The 26,520-nt window shown below is 43.2% G+C and overlaps 1 protein-coding gene across 1 annotated transcript; it reads right to left on the minus strand.

Annotated features, from left to right (window-relative positions):
• Positions 1–887: 887 nt before the first annotated feature.
• Positions 888–1,565, minus strand: LOC100771119 (nucleophosmin-like). The gene has a single exon (XM_035438967.1). It carries the CDS (start codon positions 1,552–1,554, stop codon positions 997–999), a length of 558 nt encoding a protein of 185 aa, XP_035294858.1. The 5' UTR covers positions 1,555–1,565; the 3' UTR covers positions 888–996.
• Between the last annotated feature and the right edge of the window lie 24,955 nt (positions 1,566–26,520).

Consider the following 26,520-nt stretch of genomic DNA (forward strand, 5'->3'; position numbering starts at 1 on the left):
TGTCCACTGCCTCACTTGTCACCCACAGCAGCTGGGTTTGCTGCTGAGCATCTCAATGCTAGGACCACTTCAGTGAAGCTGCTGTGTTTGGTCTTCACCTCTGCCGACACCTGGATTCTGATGGTGGAACTCGGCTCTTGAAGCTTTTAAAGCAAGCACTTTACTGACTGAGCCATCTTTCCAGTCCTTTGTTTTCTTTTGAATCAATATCTCTGTGAATACGAATAGATCAGGTTTGATTTTGGGCGAAACTCAGTAGTCCCAACTGAGACTGGGGAAGGAGGCTTTTTTGAAGTATTTAAGGCATTAATGACAGGGCCAAGTAACATCTTGGAGAAGTCTAGAATACCCTTGACAAGTGCAGTGAATGAACACTTACTTCATTGTATTGGTCCTTTACAGATGTCTTTGTTTCTCATGACAGCTCAGTGGAAAGACACATTCAAGCTGGGATTTCAGCCAGGTATTCGCCCCCCCCCTTTTTTTGGTTCATTCAAAAATTTATTGCTCAGCTAAGGATACAAAGGTATTAAAACATGGTCAGAGATGAGGCATATGCACAAGTGTAGAAAGCAGTAAAGTTCTCTGCATCACAAGAATGAAAGAAAAATGCTTTAGGAAAACAAAAGATTGCTTCCAACGTGGGGGGGGGGGGAGAGGGTGGATGGCCAATCAGGAAAGGGGATTGAGATTAAAATAGAAGACTATTTTATTCAGTCTGCATTGTTGATGGTACTCAGTATGGGCTATATTTGTTTCTCCTTTTTCTCTTTCCCCATCTTTGGGCTTAATTTACCAGTAGTGCCCAGGACTGTTCAATGTTTCTATACTTGCTTGCATTTTTGCCTTAATGTCTTCTACAGAACTAGGACCTTTGTGGGTTTTAGGAGTTTTTTCCTGTCTTTTGAAGGACTCTTGACCTTTTGATCTTGGTGTTGATGGTTTTAAGTCTTTTCCATTTTGGTTTGATTTTTGTGCATTTTTGGCTGGGGTATCTCATACAGATTTCTTCACTGGAACTTTTTCTTCAGTTTCTTCATCATCAAAATCATTAAAATCATCATCATCATCATCTTCATTGATTTTTACTTTTTTCTGTGGAACTTTGTTACCACCTCCAGGAGCAGATCGCTTGCCAGGCATACTTAAAGAGTTTACATCCTCCTCATCTTCATCTTCTGACTCTGCATCTCCCTCTACAGCTACTAGGTGCTGTCCACTAATGTGCACAGGCCCTGAACCACACCTCAACTGTAAGACCACAGGTGGTGTAATTTCAAAGCCACCAAGGGAAACTGTTGGTTTTACGGACATTTTCAAAGTTGCCAGTGTTACTTTAATTGGACTGCCTTCATAGTTCATTGCTTCTGTCTCTACAATGTGTAATTCATCTTTTGCCCCTGCCCCTAAACTAATCGTTCTTAGTGACAACTGGTGTTCATTCTCATCATTATCCACCTTAAAATGATAATCTTTGTCAGCTTTTAGTTCACAACTGAAAAGGTAGTTCTGTGGCCTAAGAGGGCTCATGACCATGTCCATGGAGTCTTCCATGATGTGGAGACGCATACTTCTTTGTGCAAGATGTCGGACGGAGGAAACTGCCTACTGCTCCTCAGAACAGACATGCAGGACGGAATCACGCCAGACCAGGTATTTCCCTTTTAAGCAGCTCTATAGATCAATAAACCTACAGACTCACACATGAACCCTTTGAGCAATAGTTTTCAACCCGTGGATCGTGACCCTTTTGGGGGTCAAAAGACCCTTTCACAGGGGTCACATATCAGATACCCTGCATATCAGATATTTACATTACAATTCATAACATTACCAAAACAGCAGTTATGAAGCAGCAACAAAAATACTTTTATGGTTGGGGGTCACCACAACATGAAGAGCTGTACTAAAGAGTTGCCCCGCTTTAGGAAGGTTGAGAACTACGGCCTTAGAGCCAGCTCTGAGGGAGCTGCTGCTGTCCCAGTGGCCCTGCACAGGACTGCCGGGCCAGCACCCGGGACAGCACTTCATTACTACAGGCTTGTCTTATCTAAAGCTTTGACATGTCTCTGTTGCTGATGATAACATTTGAGAAAACCACACTGCTCAGAAAAACTTCTAGAGTTTCCTTGTTCATAAGCTTCCCTTTTGTTTCATTTCCTGACTTGTAAACAGCAGAATGAGAACAGATGACTAGTATAGATGATAGCCTAAGAGCGCCACCGAGCTCAGCACATCCTGTTGTGGTCAGTCCTCTTCTGTTCCATCTTGCCTCATCTTTATGGGTATGTGACTAGGGTCCTGAGTGGGTTTGTGAAAATAGACGTTTTAATTTTTCACTGTGGTCGTAAGCATGGTCTTGTTGAAAGACCCTGCTCTTCTGAGCTAGCAGTGTGTTCAAATTCCACTTCAGACACCAAATGCCAAAGTCTCCTCTTTGCTTGGAGATAAATGAAAACATTGCCTCAGAATCATTGTCGGGGCCTGCACACAAGTGGGAAAGGACTCTATATTATGGTGCTCTGTGTAAACTGAATAATGTGGGAAGTTATTAGGAATGTGGGAACAGGTGGGGTGACTTTCAAGACCCTGCTTTTCTCTGCTCTTCAAAGTTTCCCCCTGACCCACCGTCAGCTTGGGCCCGATGGGCATAGATTTCCCTACAGGCTTTGCCTGAGTGTTGCTTTCCTTCCATCACAGAGGCTGAGGTAAGGAGCTTGGCCTGCCTCATGTATGTGGGACCTAAGTTTAGAAGAAATGATAAAACATGTGGGCTGTCTTTTGTGCAACTGACATTCCGAACATTGTCCTTCATCCCTTTATGATGAAGGACAACCCATGAAGCACACATCCCATGAAGTGTGCTGATCTCTCCTCTCCATGTTCTCTGACTGTCTATCTCTGTCTCTCTGTCTCTCTGTCTCTCTCTGTCTCTGTGTCTCTGTCTCTGTGTCTCTGTCTCTCTCTCTCTCTCACACACACACACACTCACACACTTTTCAATCTTCAGCTCTCAGGAAACAGATGTGTCGAGCCAACTCTCTCCAGAGGCAGGCTCAGAAATGTCCGTAGAACAGCCAGCAGTAAAGTGAGTCAACAGCTGGCTCCTGGCTTTCATTTATTAACCCAGATCAAGCCAACCAGTTATTTAGATTACTCTATTTCTACCTTTTCTTTCTTCTCATCACATGCCAATGAATATTAATATTAATATTAAAACAACAATATCAGATAATGTACATGGGTTCTAGAACTGCTCTGATATACTATAGCACCTCACTTAGCAATACTAAAATTAAGTCTTACAACCAAGGCATAGCATGAGTTAGTGATTAACCAAATTCCAGAGGGATTTAGCACTACATCCTTCCCTGGCTTCTAACATTGCATTGAAACAGAACAGTATATCCAAAAAGACTCTCTTTGGAGGTCCAAATTTTGGATATGATCCAGATCTGAATAATTTATTTGGATACAACCAGTATCTTTTGAATAAAATTTATTTGTATATTTTTATTAGTAGAGCTTCATATATATATATATATACATATATATATATATGTATATATATATATATATATATGTGTGTGTGTGTGTGTGTATGTATGTATATGCCTGTGTGCGGTGGTTTGAAAGAAGGAAGTTGCACTATTAGGAGGTATGGCCTTGTTGGAGGAAATGTGTCACTATGGGAATGGACTTTGAGATCTCTTTTACTCAACTCCCCTCAGTGTGACAGTCAGTCAGCTTCCTGCTGCCTTCTGGTCAAGATATAGCACTCTTAGTTCCAGCACCACATCTGTCTTTACACTTCCATGTTCCCTGTCATGGTCATAATGGATTGAACCTCTGAAACTGGAAGCTAGCCACACCAATGAAATGTTTTCTTTAAGAGTTGCTGTGGTCATAGTATCTCTTTAATAAAACCCCTAAGACACTATGCAACCATCGTTGGAAAAAAAATCTACCTTGCATCAACATATTGAAAGATGTCAAACACACAAGAAGAATATATATATGAATATATATGAATATATATATATATATATGAAGATTCAATGGTGAAATTCATTATTTTGTTTTGTATGCTAACCCAAAAAATGAATGAAAAGAAAGATGTTATGAAAATTAGATTTTTATACAAAACATTAAAGTTTATTCCATGAATTAAAAAGGAAGCAACTGTACCCACAAACTTCCCTTCCTGTTCTGGGTTCCATTTATATCACCAAAGCACCAATTATTCTGAAGATTGGGGTGGTCCTAAAACTGCAGATAAAAGAAAATGAAGTGTTCTTAACTGCAATGTTCAGTGCACATCACGCATATCAGGTGGCTCACAACCACCAGTAACTTTAGTTCCAGGGGTTCTGAAGTCCTCTGACCTCTGAGGGTAACTGCTCACATTACTCATATAAGCACACAAAAATATTTGTAAGAGAAAGAAAGAAAGAAAGAAAGAAAGAAAGAAAGAAAGAGACAGACAGACAGAAAGAAAGAAAATCTTTTTATTTTTCTTGTTTTGTTTTTCAAGACAGGGTTTCTCTGTATAGCCCTGGCTGTCATGAAACTTGCTCTGTAGACCAGGCTGGCCTTGAACTCAGAGATCTGCCTGCCTCTGCCTCCCAAGTGCTGGGATTAAAGGCTCATGCCACCAGCCTGGCCTAATGAAACAATTCTTTTAAAAAAGAAAATGAGCATGCAAAGCATCTGCTTTCAAATACATTCTCTAAGACAAAGGATGTATTCCAGTCCTTGTCTGGTAAGCCTTGAAAAGAGACAATGGATTTCAATTGTAAGATTCAGAAAGAGAAGTAAAGCCCTCCTTGAGAGTCCCCATCTTGGGGTGGGGTACCAGCAGTGAGGGTGAGAGTGGTACCGAAGTCATTCTGAGGCCCAGACCCCATTAGGCTGGCACATGCTCTCTGAATATGGCTATTATCATCTCCCAGCTGTTTCTGCCTGGCAGCTAGCTGAGACCATTCCTGGTGAGAGCCCTTCAGAGCTCACCAACGTTACAACCCAGTGCAGACCATGTGGGCCAGAGCAAATGTGGCCACTCCACAATTTTTCTCCCCATGGAGACGTGTGTGATTGAACACATAACCCTTGACTTGTTTACTACAGAAACATACTGGTTAACTGGCATGGATGTTTAAAAAAATAATAGTTCTAAGTACAAAGGTAGTGAAAGTACATTTGAAAGCACTATGCTGCATGGTTGAAAGACAAAAATATTAGTCAGTGGTTACCGAATGTTATATAGAGAATTTTAGCTGATACTGATAATGAACCTTATACAGTAGGTATTGCTATTATGGTGGGCAAACAGGCTTTGAACACAGCAATCATTTATGCAGTCACACAGCTGGTCAGTAGTAGGATTCAAACCCAGTCTGGCCCTGGCATTCTTGTTCTTACCACTGAGCAGTGCTTCCAGGCCCTCTGAGCCTGTGCTATGCCTCTGAAACCAGGTTGAGTTAATGATATCATCACCCAGCTGGTCATCCACACTCAAGAGCCACCCTTGAGTAGGCCTGATTCATCTCCCTTCATCCATGTCTTTAGCACACTGTTGATGCTGTCCCTTGCTCCAGATAACCATGGCTGCAAAGGCAATAAGGCAGTGAGATGTCTTACTGAAGCTGCGTCAATCATAAACTCTTTGGGGGTTTTACAAATTGGAACCAGATGGAGGATAAATCAGTCTCTTGGTTCTGAAGCAGAAAGAGGAAGACAAGGGTGGGCTTGACAGTTGTGTTTCTTTCTGAATGAGGAAATCCAGATATAGCAAACATATCAGAAGTGAGGGGTGGTGAGAGAAAGTTAGAGAAGCTTGTACAGTCCCTCCCTCTGTTGTTAGGTCCACTGAACCCTGATCTTGATGTATTTTTGTTAGTTCGTTGAATTTTCCATTTTCTACCTAAAATGGTTAGAGGTGTGTTTTACTCACCCTCAACCGATCTGATCTGACTGTGAGTGATACAAAGACTTTTACAGTCTCACCAGATAACCCACTTTCACACTGTGGTGCTGTTTCTCATAGGAGCCTTTCTGAGAGAGAGCTCCTTGTCCCAGCAATGTCCTGGAATCACAGAGAATGACTGCTAGCTGCCACATCAATACTCTCAGTCCATCTACCAGGCCATAGTTTACTCAGATGCTCACATGGGATCAAAAACCCTTAAAATTTTACATTTTTACAGGCGTAGCAGCCATGCCAGTAATCCTTGCCCTTCAGGATCCTGAGGCAAGAGGATCTCAAGTTTCAGGCCAGTCTGGACAACTTAGTGAGATCCTCTCTCTCTCTCTCTCTCTCTCTCTCTCTCTCTCTCTCTCTCTCTCTCTCTCTTAAAATTGTGCTATATAAAGACACAGACCCCTAGATGTCAATTATTTCATTAATATGGCAGAGACTGGATTAGAGATACAACACAGTCAATAAAGCAAATGTACAAGGAGGAAAAAAAGTTCCGTCCCCAGAAAAAATGTAAAAGCTAGTACTGTGACAGATAATTGTAATCCCAGGCCTAGGGAAGACACAGATGGCCCTGGTGACAGCCTGTTCTACAGGACAAGTTCTAGGTGATGGATCCCATCTCAAAGAAAAAGAAAAAGAAAAAGAAAAAGAAAAAGAGAAAGAGAAAGAGAAAGAGAAAGAGAAAGAAAAAGAAAAAGAAAAAGAAAAAGTAAGTAAGTAAGAAAGAAGGTATAACACCCAAGATTATCCTCTGGTCTACACACAAACATGCACATAAAGGAGCACCATGGGGACACACACACACACACACACACACACACACACACACACACACACACACACACACCACACACACACACACAGGAGAAAGAAATTTCCCAAATCCATCAATAGATGGGAAGGATTCTGGCTGTTCCTACTTCAAACCCAACTTTGTCTTGAAAGTATAACTTCCTTGATATTTTAGCATTTTCCTACAAAAGAAAAAGAAGTTAGTAGGAAAATGCTGGACAGGATTGTCTCATACCTTTAACCCCAGTATTAGAGGCATATGTGGATCTCTGTCAGTTCATGGCCAGCCTAGTCTACATAGGGTGTCACAGGTCAGTCAGGGCTACACAAGAGACCCAGTCTCAAAAAACAAACAAACAAACAAACAAACAAACAAACACACAAAGCAACAACAAAAGGCTGACAACACCTGGGGAATGACAATGGAGGCTGTCCTCTGGTCTTCCTATGCACATACATGTGCATACAAAGGAACATGCCCAAACACATGAACAAGTACACACTAAGACAGTGTCCCATTTATATGTACAGGTTGTATTGTCTAAATAATTCACAATAGTATGCAGGGTTTTCTTTTTCTAGTTTCCAATTGTGAGATAGAAATCAAGGGGGTTTTTCTATGGTAGGTCAATAATAGCTACACAGTGGTGGAGCTGCAGAAGTGGAAGCTGCCCTCCAACAACCAGTCACCCCATCCGTATTCACCCCAGCTCTTTCTGGAGAGATATGTATGGGAAACTCTAATGGATGGGACTCAAAGTCACTAATGTGAACTGGTTCCCAGTCATGCTTAGTGAGATGCCCTGGAGAATCTAGACGGAAGCTGGGGGTTAGGGTTATTGCCTTAACTCTCTGGACCAAATATCCAGGCACATGTGCAGGGAGCTGGCTGGGCTCTAAGAGGTTTCTGATTATCCAATGATGCTCATTTTTGGTGTTGGGGGAGAACTACACTTATCTGTATAAGTATTTATAATGCAGTTAGAAATTATACTAGTTTAGGAAGGTGGCCTCACTAGTCATGGATTTATATTATAAACTAGTCTGGGTTTATAATACCAAGCATGAATTCCCTCCTATGGAGAGGGCCTTTGATGGCTTTTGCTTACCCTCAAGATGTAAGTGCCACGGTTGCACCCTTAGGGATATTTAGCCAGGTTGGCCATAGGCTTTCTGGTTGGGTAAGACTATTGAATGCTCTTCTCCCTTGGCAGCGTTCATAGCACCTTCTGATACTAAAAGAGCCAGTCCTCAGAGAGGAAGCTTCCAGGTCAGTTCCTGCTCGATTCCTCCGAGTCCTGTGTCTGAACGGTGTAGTGTTTCCAGTTCTGAGAGGCAGCCAAGGGCACCGGACAATAGCTTACGTTGTTTTGGGAGCCTCTTGGATTCCCCCAACAAAGAATATGAAAGGATGTTTCCCAGGCCTATGTCCTTATAGATGTGGTCTCTAACTGTAACTGTGATTGGTTTCTTGTTTCAGGTCTCTTGGTTTCTGCTTCACATAATTTAAAACATTGCTACCAAGTACATGACCGCTGTGACTTATTTGATTACTTTGACTGATTGCCATGTTAATAAGCACGTGGTTAGCACCAGCCTGGTGACATAAGTCTTGAGAGTCTTGGGCCAGCATAGCACAGTGTGGACAGACTCTGGCTTAGCAGCCAGGTTTGGTTTGCAGGCATTCTTCAGGGACTGCAGCAGTTACTTCTCCCAAGGCCACTCTGTTAATTACCTGGGATAGTGTATTACATGAGCTTGTTAGAAGTATGAAAATGACACACTAGAGGAAGGCTGTTAAAACTGGTCAGTTAAAGGAAAACAGTAAAATGCCAATGTTTTGTCTTTGGGGAGCTACGGAGGACTTGTTCTGGGTTGGGGGGTGGTAAGTTCAAGGAACCCCCATTTAAGTCACTGCCTCCCCCCACATAATCTTCAGACTTGGGCAGGAAAAGCAATTTAAAAATATGGTCAATAACTCAGGGCAGAGAGCAACATGTGGGGGAAAAATAATTATTGATAAATCTACTCTCTCAGTGAAAGAAACCAGGCTCAGGTGCTGGTCTTGTCCATCAGAGTATCTTAAATGCAAATCAACTCCCAACCATTGAGGTAATTTTTTTTTCCTGGGACAGGGTTTCTGTGTGTAGCCCTAGCTGTCCTGGAACTTGCTCTGTAGACTGGGCTGGCCTCATAGAGGTCACAGCGATCCACCTCCCGCTGCCTCCTAGAGTGCTAGAATGAAAGGCGTGAGCCACCACTGCCCCTGCAGAAACTCATGCCGTGGACGGCAGCTAATGGCATCTGGCTCATTGTCAATTTCTTTTAAGATGTGTTTTTATTATTCTAAAATCTTGTGTATGTTGTACTCATGAAGGTAAGAGGACAATTTACAGGAACCAGTTCTCTCCTCCCACCATGTGAGTTTGGAGATTGAACTCAGGTAGCCAGGTAGCAAATGCCCTTATCTGTGGAGCCATCTCATTGGCCCTAATTTAGGACTTTGTACTTAAAGAAATTTGAAGTGGGCCACTTGTTAAATAAAAGGTAGAGCTTTGCCCATTGATATTATAAAAAGTTTCATAGTGTATTAAAATAAACTTTTTGCATACTCAAAATATATCTATGAAAGTAATTATTTTTAAATTAAAATTGCTTCTCTATTAAAGACCATGTCAAAATTGATGACCTTTTACCTTTAAAGAAATTTAAAAAGTAGTAATTGATATATTACATTAAATGCTTCTTACAACTTTATAGCTCTATATAAAACTATAAACATACAAACTGTATATGTAGATCTAATAAAGACACTTTTACTGGAAATCACTTAGATGCCTAGTCTATATTTGAAACAGGTACCCGAAAGGAGTCAGGATAGATTTGTGTCCTTAGTTTATGACACATAACCATTGTCCTAGACTTGTCCCCTCTTGTGAATCATGTGGCCACACTCAGAAAATAACCCCTCTTTCTAGATGTATCCATCTCTTTCCCAGAGAATATTAGAGGCACAAGTCACCCCTCAACCAGGACATCTTCCTTCTGAGAAGCACTCTAAGACCCTCAAGAGCCAAGGGAGTTGGCCTGGATATTAGTTGTTTTCCCTGCCTTTTCCAAGGCATTGTCTTCTCTTCCATGCCCTCCATGGAAGTTGAACAACACAGCCAACCAGACTGGATGTTCTCACACTCAGGAAATTACAGGTATGCCCTGCATAAGCACAGAGCACTGGCTCTCTTTGCCCTATCGGCAAGGCTGTCTGGTGTTGGCATAGAGTCCCAGCTGGTTATCTCTCAACTCAGCTTAATTTTCCTTTGCATAGCCCCTGTGATCTACACTGTAGGAATTGAAATGCCATTTCCATTCACCTAGATTGGGTAGCCATTCATGACAGCAATCATTCATTATGCAAGTGCCTAGCCCATCTCCTAACCCATAGATCTTCTTTTTAAAAAAATGAATGCATTATCTAGTTGTTAAAAAATAATCACATATATTTACCAAGAACATGCAATATAATGTTCTGATGCACGGATATGTTGGGGATGTATATACTGTGTATATAATATATATGCATATAATAATCAATTAATTAATATTTTTGAAACAGGATCTTTCTACATAGCCCTGGCTGTCCAGGAAGTCACTACATAGACCAGGCTGGCCTCAAAGTCACAGAAATCTGCCTGTCTCTGCCTCTGCTTGGATTAAAGGTGAGCACCAGCACACAAAGATAGTTAATGTATTTATCACCTCTACTCTTATCATTTCTTTGTGATGAAGACATGGAAAATCTACTCTTTTACCACTGTGAAACACACCTTACCATAATGACAATCACATACAGTGATTGGGTAACAGAACTTATTTCTCCTATCTATCTACACCCCCTTGACCCCCTTCTCTTTTTCTGTGTCAGCACCCCCAGCCACTCTGACCACGGTCTGTGTCAGTTTCCAAATGTCTGGTGTAGCTTGCTCTGAAGGCTTGGTTTCCTAAGCTATGCACAAGTGAGCTGTTCCTTACCTTGCCAGATGTGCAAAAGAGGAACCAGATGGTGTCTCAGTCTAGATTCTGCAGGGTCAGGGAGCATCAGCTCCTCACTGGCTACTTATGCCATCGATGCTGGGCACACTTCAGCTTCTGCATGGCCGGGCTGTATAATCTCTTTTTGAGTGCAGTGAACCTTGAGATGCTAATTTCCCTATAAGCAATGAAGAAAAGTTATTCAGGCCCCTAAATTCTTAGAAACATGCTTCTTTCAAGACAGCTCTCTCTGTCACTTAGTTAGGAAACCAGAGCCTTGTCACATGTGTTGTATTCCCTTGCAGATGACACATCATGGATATGTCAGTTATGCAGATGCTGAGGCCCTTTGCCTCCAGCTGGTCCTTAGAGAACCTCAGCTATTTGGATGACATGTAGTAGCAGGTGAGTTGGATGAGGAGTGATGAGAGTGAGAACCTACGGAACTGCGGAGCTAGAAGCTGATTCTTAGAAATGATTGCTTGGTTAATCATGTAGGTAGACACACTGATGTGAATTTTGTTATGACACTATTTTGCTAATTGTCTTTGCTAAACTGTAGGCTTTATGAGGGAAAAACCTCATACCCCCACTCCCAACCTGAACTCTTTAACCACTGTGTCCTCCAAGTCTTACACATACTAAGTACATACTAGGACGATAGTGTGTTGCATAGTTAGTGAGAGAAAGGTAGGCAAGACCAAACTTAAAAAAAACAAAACAAAACAAAAACAACCCAACTTTTTCACTGAGTAAATAAATAAAGATGTCTTAATAGTCTCGTAAACATTTATTTCCCCAGATACATTAAGAGTCGAAGTAGCAAAATTTTAATACTAATAGCAGAAGACTAAGAAACAGAACTGGTCAGGATGGAGTTCAAGAGAGTGCTGCCCAGAAAGTGCAAGGGTCTGGGTTCAATGCTGTAAAAAGTGAAAGTATAAGAAAAATATCGTAGATGTCTGAGCTGATATATATAATAGCCATATACTGGGTATATTTTAAAATATCACACTCTAGTCCATAAACATGTACAATTATTGTGTCAAATGAGAATTTTTAAATTACAGTAAACCAGAGAGATGCAAGGCAAAATGAAAGGCAAAGGACCATATTTATCAGTTATGAAAGAAAAATGTAAATGAGTCAAATAGTTTAGTAAAAGACAAAGACTTTAATCATACAGTCCTAGTTAGGGTTATTATTACTGTGTTAAAACACCATGACCAAAAGCAAGTTGGGGAGGAAAGGGTTTATTTGGCTTACACTTCTGCAGCACTGTTCATTATTATGGTGAATAACTAATTCGGAGCCCTTAAGGTCGGGATATCTTTTAATAGATAAATGCCAACCAACAGGAAGACAGAGCATGCCAAAGCAGCAAGGAAAAAGAGAGCTACCATGTGCCTTGTCTATCCCTTTAAACCTCTCACACGTCCCCCTGACATCACCTTGACCACACCCTGATGGGCGTGGCCAGGCACACCTGTAGCCAGCCCTTAGGAGGTGTGGTTATGGTGTCTCCCTATAGTTCATCATTAAAGGAAGTCAGAGCAGGAACTCAAGCAGGGCAGGAACCTGGAGGCAGGAGCTGCTGCAGAAGCCATGGAGGAGTACTGCTTATTGGCTTGCTCCTAATGATTTGCTTAGTCTGCTTTCTTATAGAACCCAGGACCACCAGCCCAGAGGTGGCACACTCACAATAGGCTGGGCTATGGGGTCTTCCCCATCAATTATTAAAAACAAACAACAACAAAAAAAGCTCTACATGTTTGCTTGTAGCCCAATTTTCTCAATTTCTCAATTGATATTCCTTTCTCTCTGATGACTCTAGCTTGTGTCAAGGTGACATAAAACTAGCCAGCATACAGGCATTTTTAAAAAGATAATGGCATGTATTTATTTGTCTGTGTGTCTGTGTATGAACACATTCTCCACAGCATGCTCGTGAACGTGAAAAACAATTCTTGTTAGCTTTCCCTTTCCACCGTGAGGGTCCAGAGGATTGACTCAGGTTATCCGGCTTGACAGCAAGTACCTTCACCAACTGAGCCATTTGACCTGCTCATCAGACTAATTTTTAAATTGTTGTTATTTGTTTACACTTACTGCTTGTTTGGCCAGTCACAGGCTTTCCTCTAACATCAGTAATAGTATTCCCTCTTGCCCCAATGGCTGCCTTGTTCCTATCCGGTCAATCTTCTCTCTGGCCCCAATCACAACCTTGCGTCTATCACTACTTTGCCCTGGGTCTAGTCCTTCTGTCATGGGTAGTGTTTCCTTTCTGGCCAAGGTAGAAATGGTTCAGTGAGGCTTGTGGCTACAAAAGCCTAAGACAAACCTGTTTTAAACAGCCTTGCCTCGGGCGGTACTTTCAGGAGTCTGGGCAATCAGCCAGAAGCTTTTGCATAGTTGTCTCAAGGCATCTTGGAATCATCAAAACAGAAGCTGGCCGACTACTTGACTGACAGACTTGGTGCTCAAAGCAAGGAAGGCAGCAAGAGAAAAACTGAAACCTGCTAATTAGTCAGATTGCCTCTTCTCTGGTGTCTTTGCTTATTTATGGGAAATAAACATCAGAAATAGAAAAGGCACTTATAAATATAAATTGGAATAAAGTATCATTAACATCAAAATGAATTTTAAAGATTTGTTTTTATAAATTTTAATTATGCATAGGTGTCTGAGAAAGAGAGTGAGAGACTGTGTGTGTGTCTGTGTGTGTGTGTGTGTGTGTGTGTGTGTGTGTAAGTGCAGGAACCCAAGGAAGTCAGAGGCTTCAGATACCCTTAAACTGAAGTTACAGTTAGCTGTGAGAACCTCATTGTGGGTGCTGGGAACAAAACCTTGGTGACTGGAAGAGCAGCAAGAAGAGCTCTTTAATCACTGAGCTGTCCCTTTAGCACCACCAAAATGATTTTTAACAGAGCCTTAACAGGTCTTGACATTTGTTTGCCTAATGCTGAAAAACAGGTAGATTCCCTTGGTTGTCTCTCTAGCACAGGCCAGACTTTATTTCTTTTTAAATCAAAATGTATACTATCTAAATGGGGTGTAGTGTCATGGTTCTATAATCTCAGCACTCATGAGGCAGGGAGAACCATTGGTTTAAAGCCAGTCTGGGCCTTCTCTATGTGGGCTTATACCTTTTGTATAAGCTAAACAACAACAACAACAAACCAAAACGAAAAAACAAAAAACAAAAAACCCAGAGGAAATGGCAAAGAAAGGTCAATTGTGAGTAAAAATTAAGCACAGAAGGAAATGTGAAATTTAGAAATATAATTTAAGGCAAGGCAGACAAATTAAGGCAAAAACAATTAACATCTATAAATTCATGCCTCATAAATAAGGTTTTGAGCTCTTATTAACTAAAATAAGAGTATCCAAATAGATAAAATGCTGTTATAAATTTTATAGGAATTTATATAAAACATACATTTTATAAGGAAGCCACAATTATAATGGAAATTTAACACACATCTACCACTTTCCTGCAGAATAAGAAAGACAAAGCAAAAAGGAAAAGAAAAAAAAATCATCTACTTGATACAATGTTTAAAAAACATGAACTATGAACCGGAAACATCCTAGAAACTATCTGTACACTAAGTGCAAAGCTGGCATTAACCATGCCCCTGTTAGAAGACATCAAATGCAAACTTGCAAAAGTGATGAATTTACAAGAAGAACGGTTAGTATGTAAGAGACCAGTAGGATGCTCCTGCAATGGGGGAACCAAATACTCAGTCTTGAGATAGGCAAGCTTTCGTACTAAGCTTTTTTATACTAAGACTTAAAATTTAGTCTTGAAGAAGTGTTAGCCCAATGAAGATGGGGTAGAAGACAGAAGAGGATGTGGAAACATCGAATTCAAGTCAGGCGGTGGTGGCTCAAGCCTTTAATCCCAGCACTCAGTAGGCAGAGACTAGAGGATCTCCGAATTCTGAGGCCAGCCTGGTCTACAGAGTGAATTCCAGGACAGCTAGGGCTATACAGAGAAACCCTGTCCAGAAAAACAAACAAAAAACCCCAGTGAATTCAGGTCTGAATTCAAAAGGTGTAGATTTTGACTAATGGTGGGGTGTCAGGAGACTCCCCCGCTTTGTGCTGGGATTTGAAACTGGCTTGATCGTGTACAGGTCTTGTGTAGGGATCCACAGCTTGTTGTGAGTTCATGTGTGCAGCCATGTCATATGCAGTGAGTAGCACTTCGTAGCTTTTCTCCAGCTCTTACATTCTTTCCTCCCCCTCTCGGATGATATTCTCTGAGTCTTAAATGGATTGGAATTGTGTTGCTGTCCTGTTTATGAGCTCTTGCGTCTGCTTATTCTCAGCACTCTGAACTGTTATGAGTCTCTCCACTAATCACTAACTTCTGCTTCTGGCGGGTGATGGAAGAGCCAAGTTTTTTGGGGGGAGGGCATGGGGGCTAGTCATTGATAAATTGTCAATGTCCCAGTGAATGATCACAACTGTGTGCATATGGGCAATACTAATTCACCCCAGTGTGTTTAAAAAATAAGGAGGGGGGCATTGGTGGCACACGCCTTTAATTCCAGCACTCAGGAGGCAGAAGCAGGTGCATCTCTGTGAGTTTCAGACCAACCTAGTCTACAAAAAGAGTTCCAGGACAGTCATAGCTACACAGAGAAATCCTGTCTAAAAAAACAGCCAAAAAAAGATAGGTAGATAGATAGAGAGAGAGGGCATGAAGTTGGAAAAGAGATGTGTTGAGGGGAGGTTGTTGGCAGAAGAGAGTAGGAGGGGATATGATCAAAATACTTTGTATACATGAATGAAAATTTCAGAGAATAACAAAATGTAGCATTCTATCTGCCTAAAGTACAGGGTGAAAAGTAGGACAAGAGTTGAGGATAGATATGTAAGTAGAGAAGACTAGGGTTTTCATAATAGTATGAAACTATGACAGTTAACACCAGCTGCCAACTTGAGGAAATCTAAAATCACCCTTGAAGCAAGCCTCTGGGATGTCTATGAGGAATTACCTAAATGATGGCGACCTTAAACACAGGAAGCACCATTCCACCAGCTTGGTCCTGAACTATGTGAAATAAGCAAGCAAGCCAAGTTCATTCACTCATTGCTCTGTGCTCCCCAGGGGCCTGTGCAGTGTGACCAGCGGGCCCACTGCTCCTGCCGCCAAGCCTTCCTTCCATGATGGAATATATTCATTCAAACTGTAAACTAGAATAAACCCCTCCTTCTTTAAATTGCTTCTTGTCAGTTACTTTGTCATGGCAACAAGAAAACTCATCAACATGGGAGACAAATAAAGTTTGGTCAACATCAGCTTAGCTTATCTTTTAAAGGGTACCTCTATCAATCCCATTGAGAACAGAGATCTTCCCAGAACCATACAAGCCAGTGGGAGGTGGCCTCCTGGCAGAGAGGAGGAGGAAGAGAACAACTTCCTGTTTGTCCCTGCTTATATTCTGAGTCAGCCTGCTATGTCACTTCCTGCCTGGATCACAAGACTTTACTACATTTCCCAGAATCCTCCTTGACTCCTAGTCCCACCTAACTTGGTGCCTCTTTGGCCTAACAGTGTTTTATTCAACAATCAATAAGATAAACACACACAGAAGGATGTCCCCCATCAAGACTTGGTGATGGATTGTGGTAGATGAGCAAGTCAGATGTGTTTCCATAGATGGTCCTATTTTTGTCCATCTCCTCATGTGGGTTGGCCCTAAGCCTACTCTGAACACTAGAATATGAAAGTTACATTGTGCCAGTTACAATTACAGTACCCAGTTTGCCTCACCCCATCTACCCTGACTCTTAGAACCCTGGCTCCATGAAAAAAAAAAAAAAAAAAAAAACATGACTAGCCTGAAACAATGAGCTGTGAGAGACCCAGACCACCAGGAGAGACTCCAGAGAATAAGAGAACATGGAGGTAAAGAAGTCAAGTACTGGATCCAGACAATGTGAGTGAAAATGACCCTCCTCCCGACATACCCAGCTGATGACACTGATCAGAGGCATGCCACTTAGCCAAATCCTTCAGTCCTTCTGACCCACAAACCCACGAGCAAAATAAATGATTGCTTTTAACCACTATATTTTGGGATACTTGGTGAGAGAGCAGCCAGGAGAGTAAGGGGCCAAAAGACATGTGAGAGTGCTCCTGTCACGGTGACAAACACCTGAGGTGATCAACTTATAAAGAGAAAGTGTTTGTTTGGTTTACAGCTTTGGTGGTTCCAGTCTGTGATCAATTGGCCCCATGGCGATGAGGGAGTATGTCATGGTGGGAGCATGCAAAGAGCTGATGTTCCACTATTACCTTCAAGGACATATCCCCAGTGACCTGAAGACTAGCCCCGCCTCTTAAATGACAGCACATCAAGGGCTAAATCTTTAATAGCCGGGCCTTTGGAAGGCATTTAAGGTCCAAACCGTAACAGTCATAATTTTTCTGAGATGAAAGATTTGTTGAGAAGGGGATAAATTCACTGAATATTAAGGTTTATTTACTTTTATTTTATGTGTGTGGGTGTTTTGCCTCCATGTATGTAAATGCACCATATGCATGCCAAGTGCCCTTGGAGGTCAGAAGAGAGCATCAGATCCCTCGGAGCTGGAATAGGGATGGTTGTCAGATACTAAATGGAAGCTGGGAACTGAATCCTGGTCTTCTGCAAGAGCGGTAAGTGCTCTTAACCTCTGAGCTATCATGCTAGGCCTTCACCTAAATTTTAATTTATCCCCCCACGCACCCCCAAAAAAACCTTTGTTGGGTTTTCCAGTAAGTACATACCATTGGAATGGTGGGAAGAGAGACAAAAGTAGGTTGGAATCCTAGGAAGTCCAATGTTTGTTGTGTATAGTGACTCACTTAAAATCCAAGTACTTGGGAGGCAGAAACAAGAGGAGTGCTGTAAGCATGAGGCAAAACTGAGCTATATGGTAAGCTCTAGGCCAGAATACTAATGTTTAAGGCAAAGGAAAACCTTGCTAAAAGAAACATGTGAAGTAGAAGCCTGTCACTGCACTAAAGGGGGTCAGGCCTGCTCAGTGCATGAGGCTGGTTCTGCTCAGTGCATGGTGCAGGCCTTTGGTTAAAGCTCAAAGAAATCAACCACACCAGGGTGATATTTTTGTATATTTGTATGCACAGGTATGCCAACTAGCCAAAAAGCAAATGAATGCTGCTTAGCATTGACTGAAACAGTGTTCTTATGGTCAAAGTCTACCTGTGACATTGGAGGAGATTCTAGACACAGGGTCTAAAAACTGCCTGGTTAGTCAGAAGCCTCAAAAGATAGCAAGTTGTCATTTTCAGACCTTCACATGTCAAAGGTGACCTGTGGCTTGAGAGTCATGACTCTTGTGGTCATAATGTGATGGCAATTATAGAGAAAGCAAACTTTCTGGTATTTCCTGAGATTGGGTTTGAATCTAGCAGTTCCGTTTTGAAATGGCCTGCTTATTATGCATTCTTTATTTGCTCTCATTCTAAAAAAGATTCAACTGCTATAGCCACCAAAGGCTCTGGGTGACAATCTCCCCCAAACTAATATTTCCTTTGTGGGATTTCTGTACCTTTCTGTTACAGGGGAGAGAGGGAGAGGGAGGAGAAAAGAGAGAGGGAGGGAAAGAAGGGGAGAGGGGAGGGAGAGGAAGAGAGAGCCCATCAATGCTGGGTGTGTGTCACATGTGATGTGTTACCAGTTTATAATAACTGAATCTGGCAAACCATGGTGGCCAGTCAACAGGAAGTGTAAGAGGCCTTCTGGCCTCCTCACTGAGCCTTCCTAACTGTGAAATCTCCTGTTAAGATATTAAAAAGGAGCAGAAGCCACAGCCTTTGAGACCATCCTTGTTACCATAACTGCCCCTGTTCAACACAACTGTGAAAAAGTTGAACCAAGCCCTCTCTGCCCTCTGTGTCCATTCAAACAGGCCTGCTAACATGGAGAGGCCAGGGACAGGCTCTATTTTCTGCAATAGAAGGATGCCTTCTGCAGTGTGGACCCTTAACCCAGTTAGCACTGCAGCTGGCATCTTCTTCATTTAGAAGGAAGGTGGAGTGGTCCACCTTGCTGTCTCTTGCTGTGTCCTTCTTTCTCTGGATGATGGAATCCATTCATTGTGAAAGGCTGGGAGTCCCAGCTCCTCTCTCTGGACAGCAAGTCCTAACCAATAAAATTAGAAAGTACTGATGAGAAGGAATGCTAGAGGAGGACCAGAAGAAGCCAGGGCCTGTTGGCTCTTCAAAGAACTTCACAGGAAATGGAGTTGCCATGACAGCCTTTCTCTCCCTTTTCTGGGGGCACAGCCTCTCCATCATGCCAAAGCCATTGAGGACACAGATGCTCTGTCTCAGACAGTGAGCACCATGTCCCCATTGGTTATGCTGCCAGTTCATACTTCATTTTTAAGGTACTAGGGGCTCCAGATCTCTCATCTTGCCCTAGTTAGCAGACCTGCAGGCCTTCCCTCAAGCATGAGTGGAGCTTTCCCATCCAATTCCATTCTGTTCTACTCCCAACCTTCTCATAACCAGCTCACTAAGCCAAGCTAGACTTCTTCACTATGCCACAAAAAAACAAACTCCCCCTGAATACAGACTACTGCTAAGACTGAGCCCGAAGTATAAGATTTTTGAATAATTCATCTTTATAGCTAACATTGGTTGAGCTAATACTGTTTGTAGATCCTTGACTGAAGCTCTTGTTTGTTTTTGTTTTTCAAAACAAGGTTTCTCTGTGTAGCCCTGGCTGTCCTGGAACGTGCTCTGTAGACTAGGCTGGCCTCGAACTCAGAGATCCGCCTGCCTGAGTGCTGATATTAAAGGCCTGTGCCATCACCACCTGACTGACTTAAGCTCCTTTTAAAGGGATTTGTTTCCCTCCAACAACATGTATGCAAATATATTTCCTTCATGATCTTCGTTTTAACATCTCTAAACTTGCTGCGCCTTACTAGGGCAGCTAGTTTAATGGGCAGGATGTTTTCCTGTCTCAGTGGTACATAACGCAGCATAGCAGTTTACACTGATGCCGTCTTAGATTAAGAGAAAGGTGGGACCAGAAAAGGTCCACATAGTACAATGTGTTGCATTTTGAATCCCACTTTGGGAGCCAGTAATGCTGAGACTCTCGGGCATCTCCTTGTAAGAGTCAGCATCCCTCTGGGACTCTGCTACCCTGATGGTTACACAAAGAACATAAATCACACCACTGAACATGCAGTTTAGAGACACAAAAGAGGATCTTGGGAGCAGTGGTCCCTCAGGTACAAGTACTGAACTCTTGTCTTATCTGCTCAGTGTGGGATGAGGAAGGAGGCCCACCACCATCTGCAGGTCTGTAGTAATCTTGCCCAGGAACAAGTTATCTGCTTTAGCAGAGTGGGTGGGAGCTGTCTTTTGTCCCTGGAAGCTGACTGTGCTCCTGGTTAGCTCTATGATCTTGGTTTTATCTCTCTGTGTCTGTTTCCTCATCTATAAAGTTCATAGCCATTCTTCCTATGGTGGATTTATGCAAAGTTAAATTACTAATATAAATAGACCATATAAAACTAAATACAACAAAATAAGCACAATATTAGTAATTCACTGTTGCTAGCTCCGGTTAGCACATCACTAGAGGGTGCTATTAGCCTTAGGGGCAAGCAGTACCATTTGTGGTGGGTGTACCATACTGAGACTAAGGAGATTGAGGGTTTAAATGGTTTCTGCTCTCTCCCTCATTTGAACAAGGAGACATTTTAATTGCTGAAGAGTCAGTTGCCCAAGTTCCTGGAAAGGGGAAGGTTGAAGTGAGGCCACAGAAAGTTCTAGCAAACTAGAGCTGTCATGTCAGATTCAGATGGTCTGGACCTGGCATCGGATGCTCTGACCTTGGCTTCTGAGACATAGCATGAGTTTGTCTACTATGTGCATTTTGATGCCAGCCAGAGTTAGCTAGAAGGACCTGGGTCTTCAACACAATGAAAGGGAGAACCAGCATTTGATTCCTGTGTGGGCGAGCTGGGAAAGGCAAGATGAATTCTGGTGTGAAACCAAGCGTACAGACATGACATCAGAGGTGAGACAGAGGAAGCAGGAGGAATGTCTGAAGGAGGAATGCCGGAAGAGCAGCCGAGGTTCTGGTTAGGAAGAGAGCCCTGAAGCCACCAAGCTCTTCTCTCCACATGTGAAACCACTTCGAATGCCCAAAGCTTAGTGGCCCATGTCGATCATCTCTCTGGGGAAGCTGTTCTGTGGCCCTGGGCAAGCTTCCTCTTCGCTTACTGTGTCATTCCATTGTGCTTCCCTTTGTGCAGTCTGCCATTTCCTCAACATTCACGCTTTCACCCTCAAGCTATGGGGGAAGTAATTCTCTTTCCAAAGTGTTCTGGCATCTGCCCCAAATACTGGCTGCTTCGGGGTCAGTATAACGAACGAGTGGTTTATGGAGAAAGCCACAGGAACTTTGCTCTTCCTGCCATGTTTACTTCCTTCCCTCTCCCAGCCTCAACCCCAGGGGAATTCAGACCTTTGGGCTTCCTGACCCTGTTTGTTGCAGGAGCAAAGGTGAAGGATGAATCAATCAGAAGTATCCTCAGAACTTGGAAACTTAGCATAACCAGGGAGCTGGTTCCCCGGGGAGAGGGAGTTGAGAACAGGTTTGGGGAGTAGATTCAGCTCTCTGGGTGGGGAAACTGCTTCAGGGGGCTGACCTTCCTTAGCTGACCCACCCCTTTCTCCTTTCCCCCCTCATCCCTTCTTTTCTATTGCAGTGCTGAGGCCTCATGTATACTAAGCAAATATGCTATGCCTCAACTTCATCTCCCACATAGTGGCCGGTATTTTCATGAGTGGCATTCCTGGGCCTGTGGGGAAACTCCCCGGAAACAAATATCTAGGCAGCAGTCTTTTTTAATCCAAAGGACTCAACCCCTGCATTGAATTGTCTCTTGGCTGGCATGCATGTGGCTTGCAGTCTCCTAAGTGTGTGTGAGTGCACAATGGCAGCCTGTCAAAATGACAAAGAACATCTGAATTATGACTAACACTGCATATGCCACTAGACAGGTGGGCAAGGGCCCTGTGCACACTGATCTTGTAGATAAACAGCTGAACCATTTCTTACATCTGAGTACATGACAGAAAAAGTCACATCAGTTATTATGGCAGTTTTAAAAACTGCCTGTGTTCAGGAGGAGGTGCTCTGTGGTCTAACTTGAAAGGTTCTAGAAGTTCCCATTGCCGATAAATGTCCCTCTTACCTCCACTTCTGTGTCTGGCACTTTTATCAATAGCATTATTCCTATGGTCGAAACAGATGCTTACTGACAATAGGGGGAAACCTACAAGATCTGGTTGTGAGCCCACAGGAAACTGGGCAGGAGCAGCCTCAACATAGGCACTTGGCTCTACGGCTTCTTCTGTCTCCTGAAGTGGCTACACTGGGGTCAGTTTCCCCATAAGCTATTTTCTTTTTTTCTCTTCTGCTGACCAAATATTTGCATGAATTATTTTCTGGGGTTTCTCAATGGCAGTTTCTGGTCATTGTTGATTCATAGCGGCCAATGATGGTGTGCACACAGGAAGTCCCAGGTGACCCTCAACATACCCTTGCTTCCTGGTCTCTCACCTCTATTAGGGTGGGGAGCTCTTCTTATGTTTCCTCTTACAATATCTTAAAAGGAGCTGGAATTGTGAGCTAGCCTGGTGGAACCTTCCTTCCATTCACCTTCTCTATACTCACAAGCTTGGCACAAACCCTCTGTGTAAGGGTTTGAATGAGAAATGTCCCCCACAGGCTCAGGAGTTTGAACACTTGGCCCTCGTTTGGTGGCACTGTTTGGGGAGACTGTAGAACCTGTAAGAGATGGGGTGTTGGGGGAGGAGGGGAGTCGCCCCACTTCCAGTTGGCTCCCTCTGCTTCTTATTTGCAGCTGAGGATGCAACCTCTCAGCTTGCTCTCCAGCAGCCTGCTGCCATGTCTCCCTGTCATCATGAACTGTCCCTCTGGAACTTTATCCAAAATCAACGTTCCCCTCATAGGTTGCTTTTGGTCACATAGTTTTGTCATGGCAACAAAAAGAAGCTGGTACCCATAACATCTTTCCTGGCACCTCCCTTTCTCTCTCTCTGTGTGTTCAGTCCATCAGCAAGGCTTGCCCATTCCATCTTCATAATGCATACATTGGACTTGTATCAATCTAAAATCAAACCAATGTTTATGTGAGAATACTCAGAGACAATTTAACCAAAAGTTTTCTCTTAAGGAAGGCTGAAGAACAAATGAAGCAAAAGACTCGGGTTTGACTGGGTAAGAACAAGAATTGGGGTCTCAGGGTTCGAAAAGATGGAAAAACCTAAGTTTAAAATGCATCTCATTTAACAAAACCAAAACAAACAAACAAAAAAACCCCAGGTGGTTGTGGCACATGCCTTTCTTTAATCCCAGAAGCAAGGGGCTCTCTGAGTTTGAGGTCAGCCTGGTCTACAAAGCAAGTTCCAGAGCAGTTAGGGCTACACAAAGAAATCCTGTGTCAAACAACAATAACAACAACAACAAAAGAATACAGCAACAGAAGCCTAGGGATGCAGCTCAGCTGGCAGATTATCTGTCTGGCAAACAGAAGGCCCTAGATTCAATCCCCAGTACTGCATAAAACTGGCTGTGTTGTTGCCCACCTGGTATCCCAGCTCTAGGGAGGCAGAGACTGAAGGAACAGAAGTTCAAAGTCATCCTTGGATACATAGTGAGTTTGAGGCCAGGCTAGGCTAGAAGCCCTGTCTCAAAACAATACAGTAAAATACACTGTGTGCTCTTACCCTGCCCCCACACAACACCTATAGGAACCAGAGTGTACTCTACGTGGTACACATAGCCCAGTTCTAGATCACAAAGTCAGTCATGGTGAGACTGACTTCATACAGGCTCAGGATCTCAGACAGGTGGTTGTAGTCTTGGCTGCCCTGGCATTTTCCTGGAGGCAAAGTGTCTCAAGCAGTATAATGCATGTAGCTAGTTCCGGGGCCAGGAGACTGATGGGTGGTGAAGGCTTGTTCCTGGAGTCTACAGCTCAGTAGCTGGGTCTTTTTCTGGTGCAGAAACCCTTTAGTTAAGGTCCAAGAAGGCTTTTTAGAGCAAGAATATGGGCATTGAGACAGAGGATGAGGAAGGATTTATTACCAGTGCCCGACCATGAACTCCACAGAGCTGGGGCAGAGGCTGGTCTCCTTTGAGTTGATGCCGTGTATTCATATTTTTCTCATTGCTGTGGCAACACCCCTGATAAAAGCAAATTAGGGAGGGATTTATTATGGTGCCTAGTTTGAGGAGACAGTCAATCATGGTGGGGAAATCAAGGTATCAGGTATGTGAGACAGCTGGTCACTTTGCTTCTTTGGTGGGGAAGCAATGGGAGAAGAATGCAGCTGCTTCAGTGAGCTTTGTCTTTTTAACTCAGTCCAAGACACACACACCCCTCCGCCTTGTGATACTATCACTGGAAACACTCTGATAGATATAACCAGAGGTGTGTTGCCATGGTGATTTTAAATTTCATCAAAGTTAACTGTCAAGATCAGCCACCACAACGTGGGATGGGCGTTTTGCTTTTTCTGACCGGAGAGTGGTATAATTCCAAGGCCACAGGCAGGTGCTCTAGTATCTTAAGTACCAAATGTCAGATCCTGATAAGAATCAACATGTTCCCCACTATGTGGGAACTAGGCAGGGGTGGGGGATGAGGGATGAGGGGTTGGCCCACACAACTGCATCAGTTCTACCCAGACATCAGTTTCCCTTCCCTAGAGAGGGTTTGCTCAAAGATCCCAAAAGAAACCCTTGCATGTACGTCTCCCATCCTAAGCCCCACGTCTTTATCAGAAAATAAGGAAGTGGAGTTTCACTTCCTGTATCCTTAATTAGAGCTCTACCACCTATTGGCTGGGGACTTGGGCAGATTGCCTGATCAATTACAAGTCTGACTAGAATTAAGTTTTACTGGAAGAGTCACATAGACCAGAGAAGAAGTAGTAATTAGCTGTCCAACATTTGGAACCTTAGCCCCACTGTCCCCAAAGGGGCTTGTCATTCATCTCCAAGGAACAAATAGACTGTGGGTTAGCAGAGTTATGGCTGCCCCAGAGAGAAGGACAGCTACTTCGTCTGTTTGGAGATCTGAGGGCCCTGGTATCCCTGTATTGCATAGAAAACAGGAGAAACTCAATGGGGAGATAGCAGAGGAAGATCCCATAACGTGGCTGGTATGTGTGGTGGTTTGAGGAAACATGACCCTCAAAGGGAGTGGCACTATTAGGAGTTGTGGCCTTGTTGAAGTAGGTGTGGTCTTGTTGGAGGAAGTATGACACTGTGGCAGTGGGCTTTAAGGTCTTATATATGCTCAAGACACTGCCTGGTGTCACAGTCTATTTCCTGTTGCCTGCATAGAAACATGTAGTAGCTCCACCAGCACCATGTCTCCTGTACACCATGACAATAATGGACTAAACCTCTGAAACTGTAAGCAGACACCTCAATGAAATGTTTTCCTTTGCAAGAGTTGCCGTGCTCATGGTCTCTCTTTACAGCAATAGAAACCCTAAGACAGAGCTATTGTTTTTACTACCAAGAGTTGGCAGCCTTTGTGGGGCAGTGGCCTTTTGGTAGGCTCAGAGCTAGGCCCCAGCTCCTGGCTTGCTTGCTGGTGGGCCTTGCCTAAAGTCAGTTCCCAGTCAGAGGCAGGCCTGGCACCTGGGGAGTTAGCAGGCCCTGCATCAAGAATGCTCCTGTCACTTTTCTTTTTCCCAACCCTCAGCAGCCCATCACAAGCTGTATATGTCAAACAGAGGCTGACTGTGGTGGTAAGGAAGGAAATCTCCCCCACTTCCTCTCCCGGAAGGCCGCATGACCTCTCTTCCATTTCATGGCTATATTGCTACTCACAAAACCAACACACCTAGTGCTACCAGAGTTTTTAGGGTCAAGCCTAAACTCCAGCAGCCCCTACAGCTAGACTCAGCCACTATTCCCAATATGCCAACTAAAGACACAAGTAACAGTGTTGGTTCAATGTGGCCACATGAAGAAGTGGAATGCAGTAGTCTAGTGACCCCCCAAGACTTTCCTCGGGGTACTGTCATAAGTTTCATGTTTTCATAGGGGACAAGAGATATGCATAAGTAAGTGTCCCTGGTCAAAATGTGGTCCTACCCACTATTGGGTCGTAATTACCTCTGCTTCTGTTCTGACAAATGGCCTGCTGAGCTGCCAAAACTGTAAGATCTCTTCCTGGGAGGCAGGTTACCCCTCTGGATGACCGCCTTGGCCTTTCTTTCCCTCTTGTATGAGATTCCTGGGGAACTTTAATTTTTTTGCTGCCCATTGTTTCAATAGTCAGTGAATGGGAGAGGCATGTGTGTCACTATACAGTCCTTATTCCCACCAGGAAGGATACACTAAGTTTAACAAATTTAAACAGCTTTTACCACTCTGGGCCCTCATCCATATTCTTTCATTCTCTCATGTGTTTGTCCATTCATCCATTTATCTATATCATGAATACTTATAGGGCACCTGTTAATCCCACCGATTGAGAATAAGTCCATTACCACAGATTAAAGCCAGATATAAAGCAAGCTTTAATTATATTGGCCAGGTAGATGGGCTCTGACCAGGTCCATACCCATGTTCCTGGGAAATGGTCCAGAATCATAGTTTATAGTGGCTTAAGAAGGAAAACCC

This window comes from Cricetulus griseus, chromosome 2 (genome assembly GCF_003668045.3).
Source record: "Cricetulus griseus strain 17A/GY chromosome 2, alternate assembly CriGri-PICRH-1.0, whole genome shotgun sequence".
NCBI classification, from domain to species: domain Eukaryota; kingdom Metazoa; phylum Chordata; class Mammalia; order Rodentia; family Cricetidae; genus Cricetulus; species Cricetulus griseus.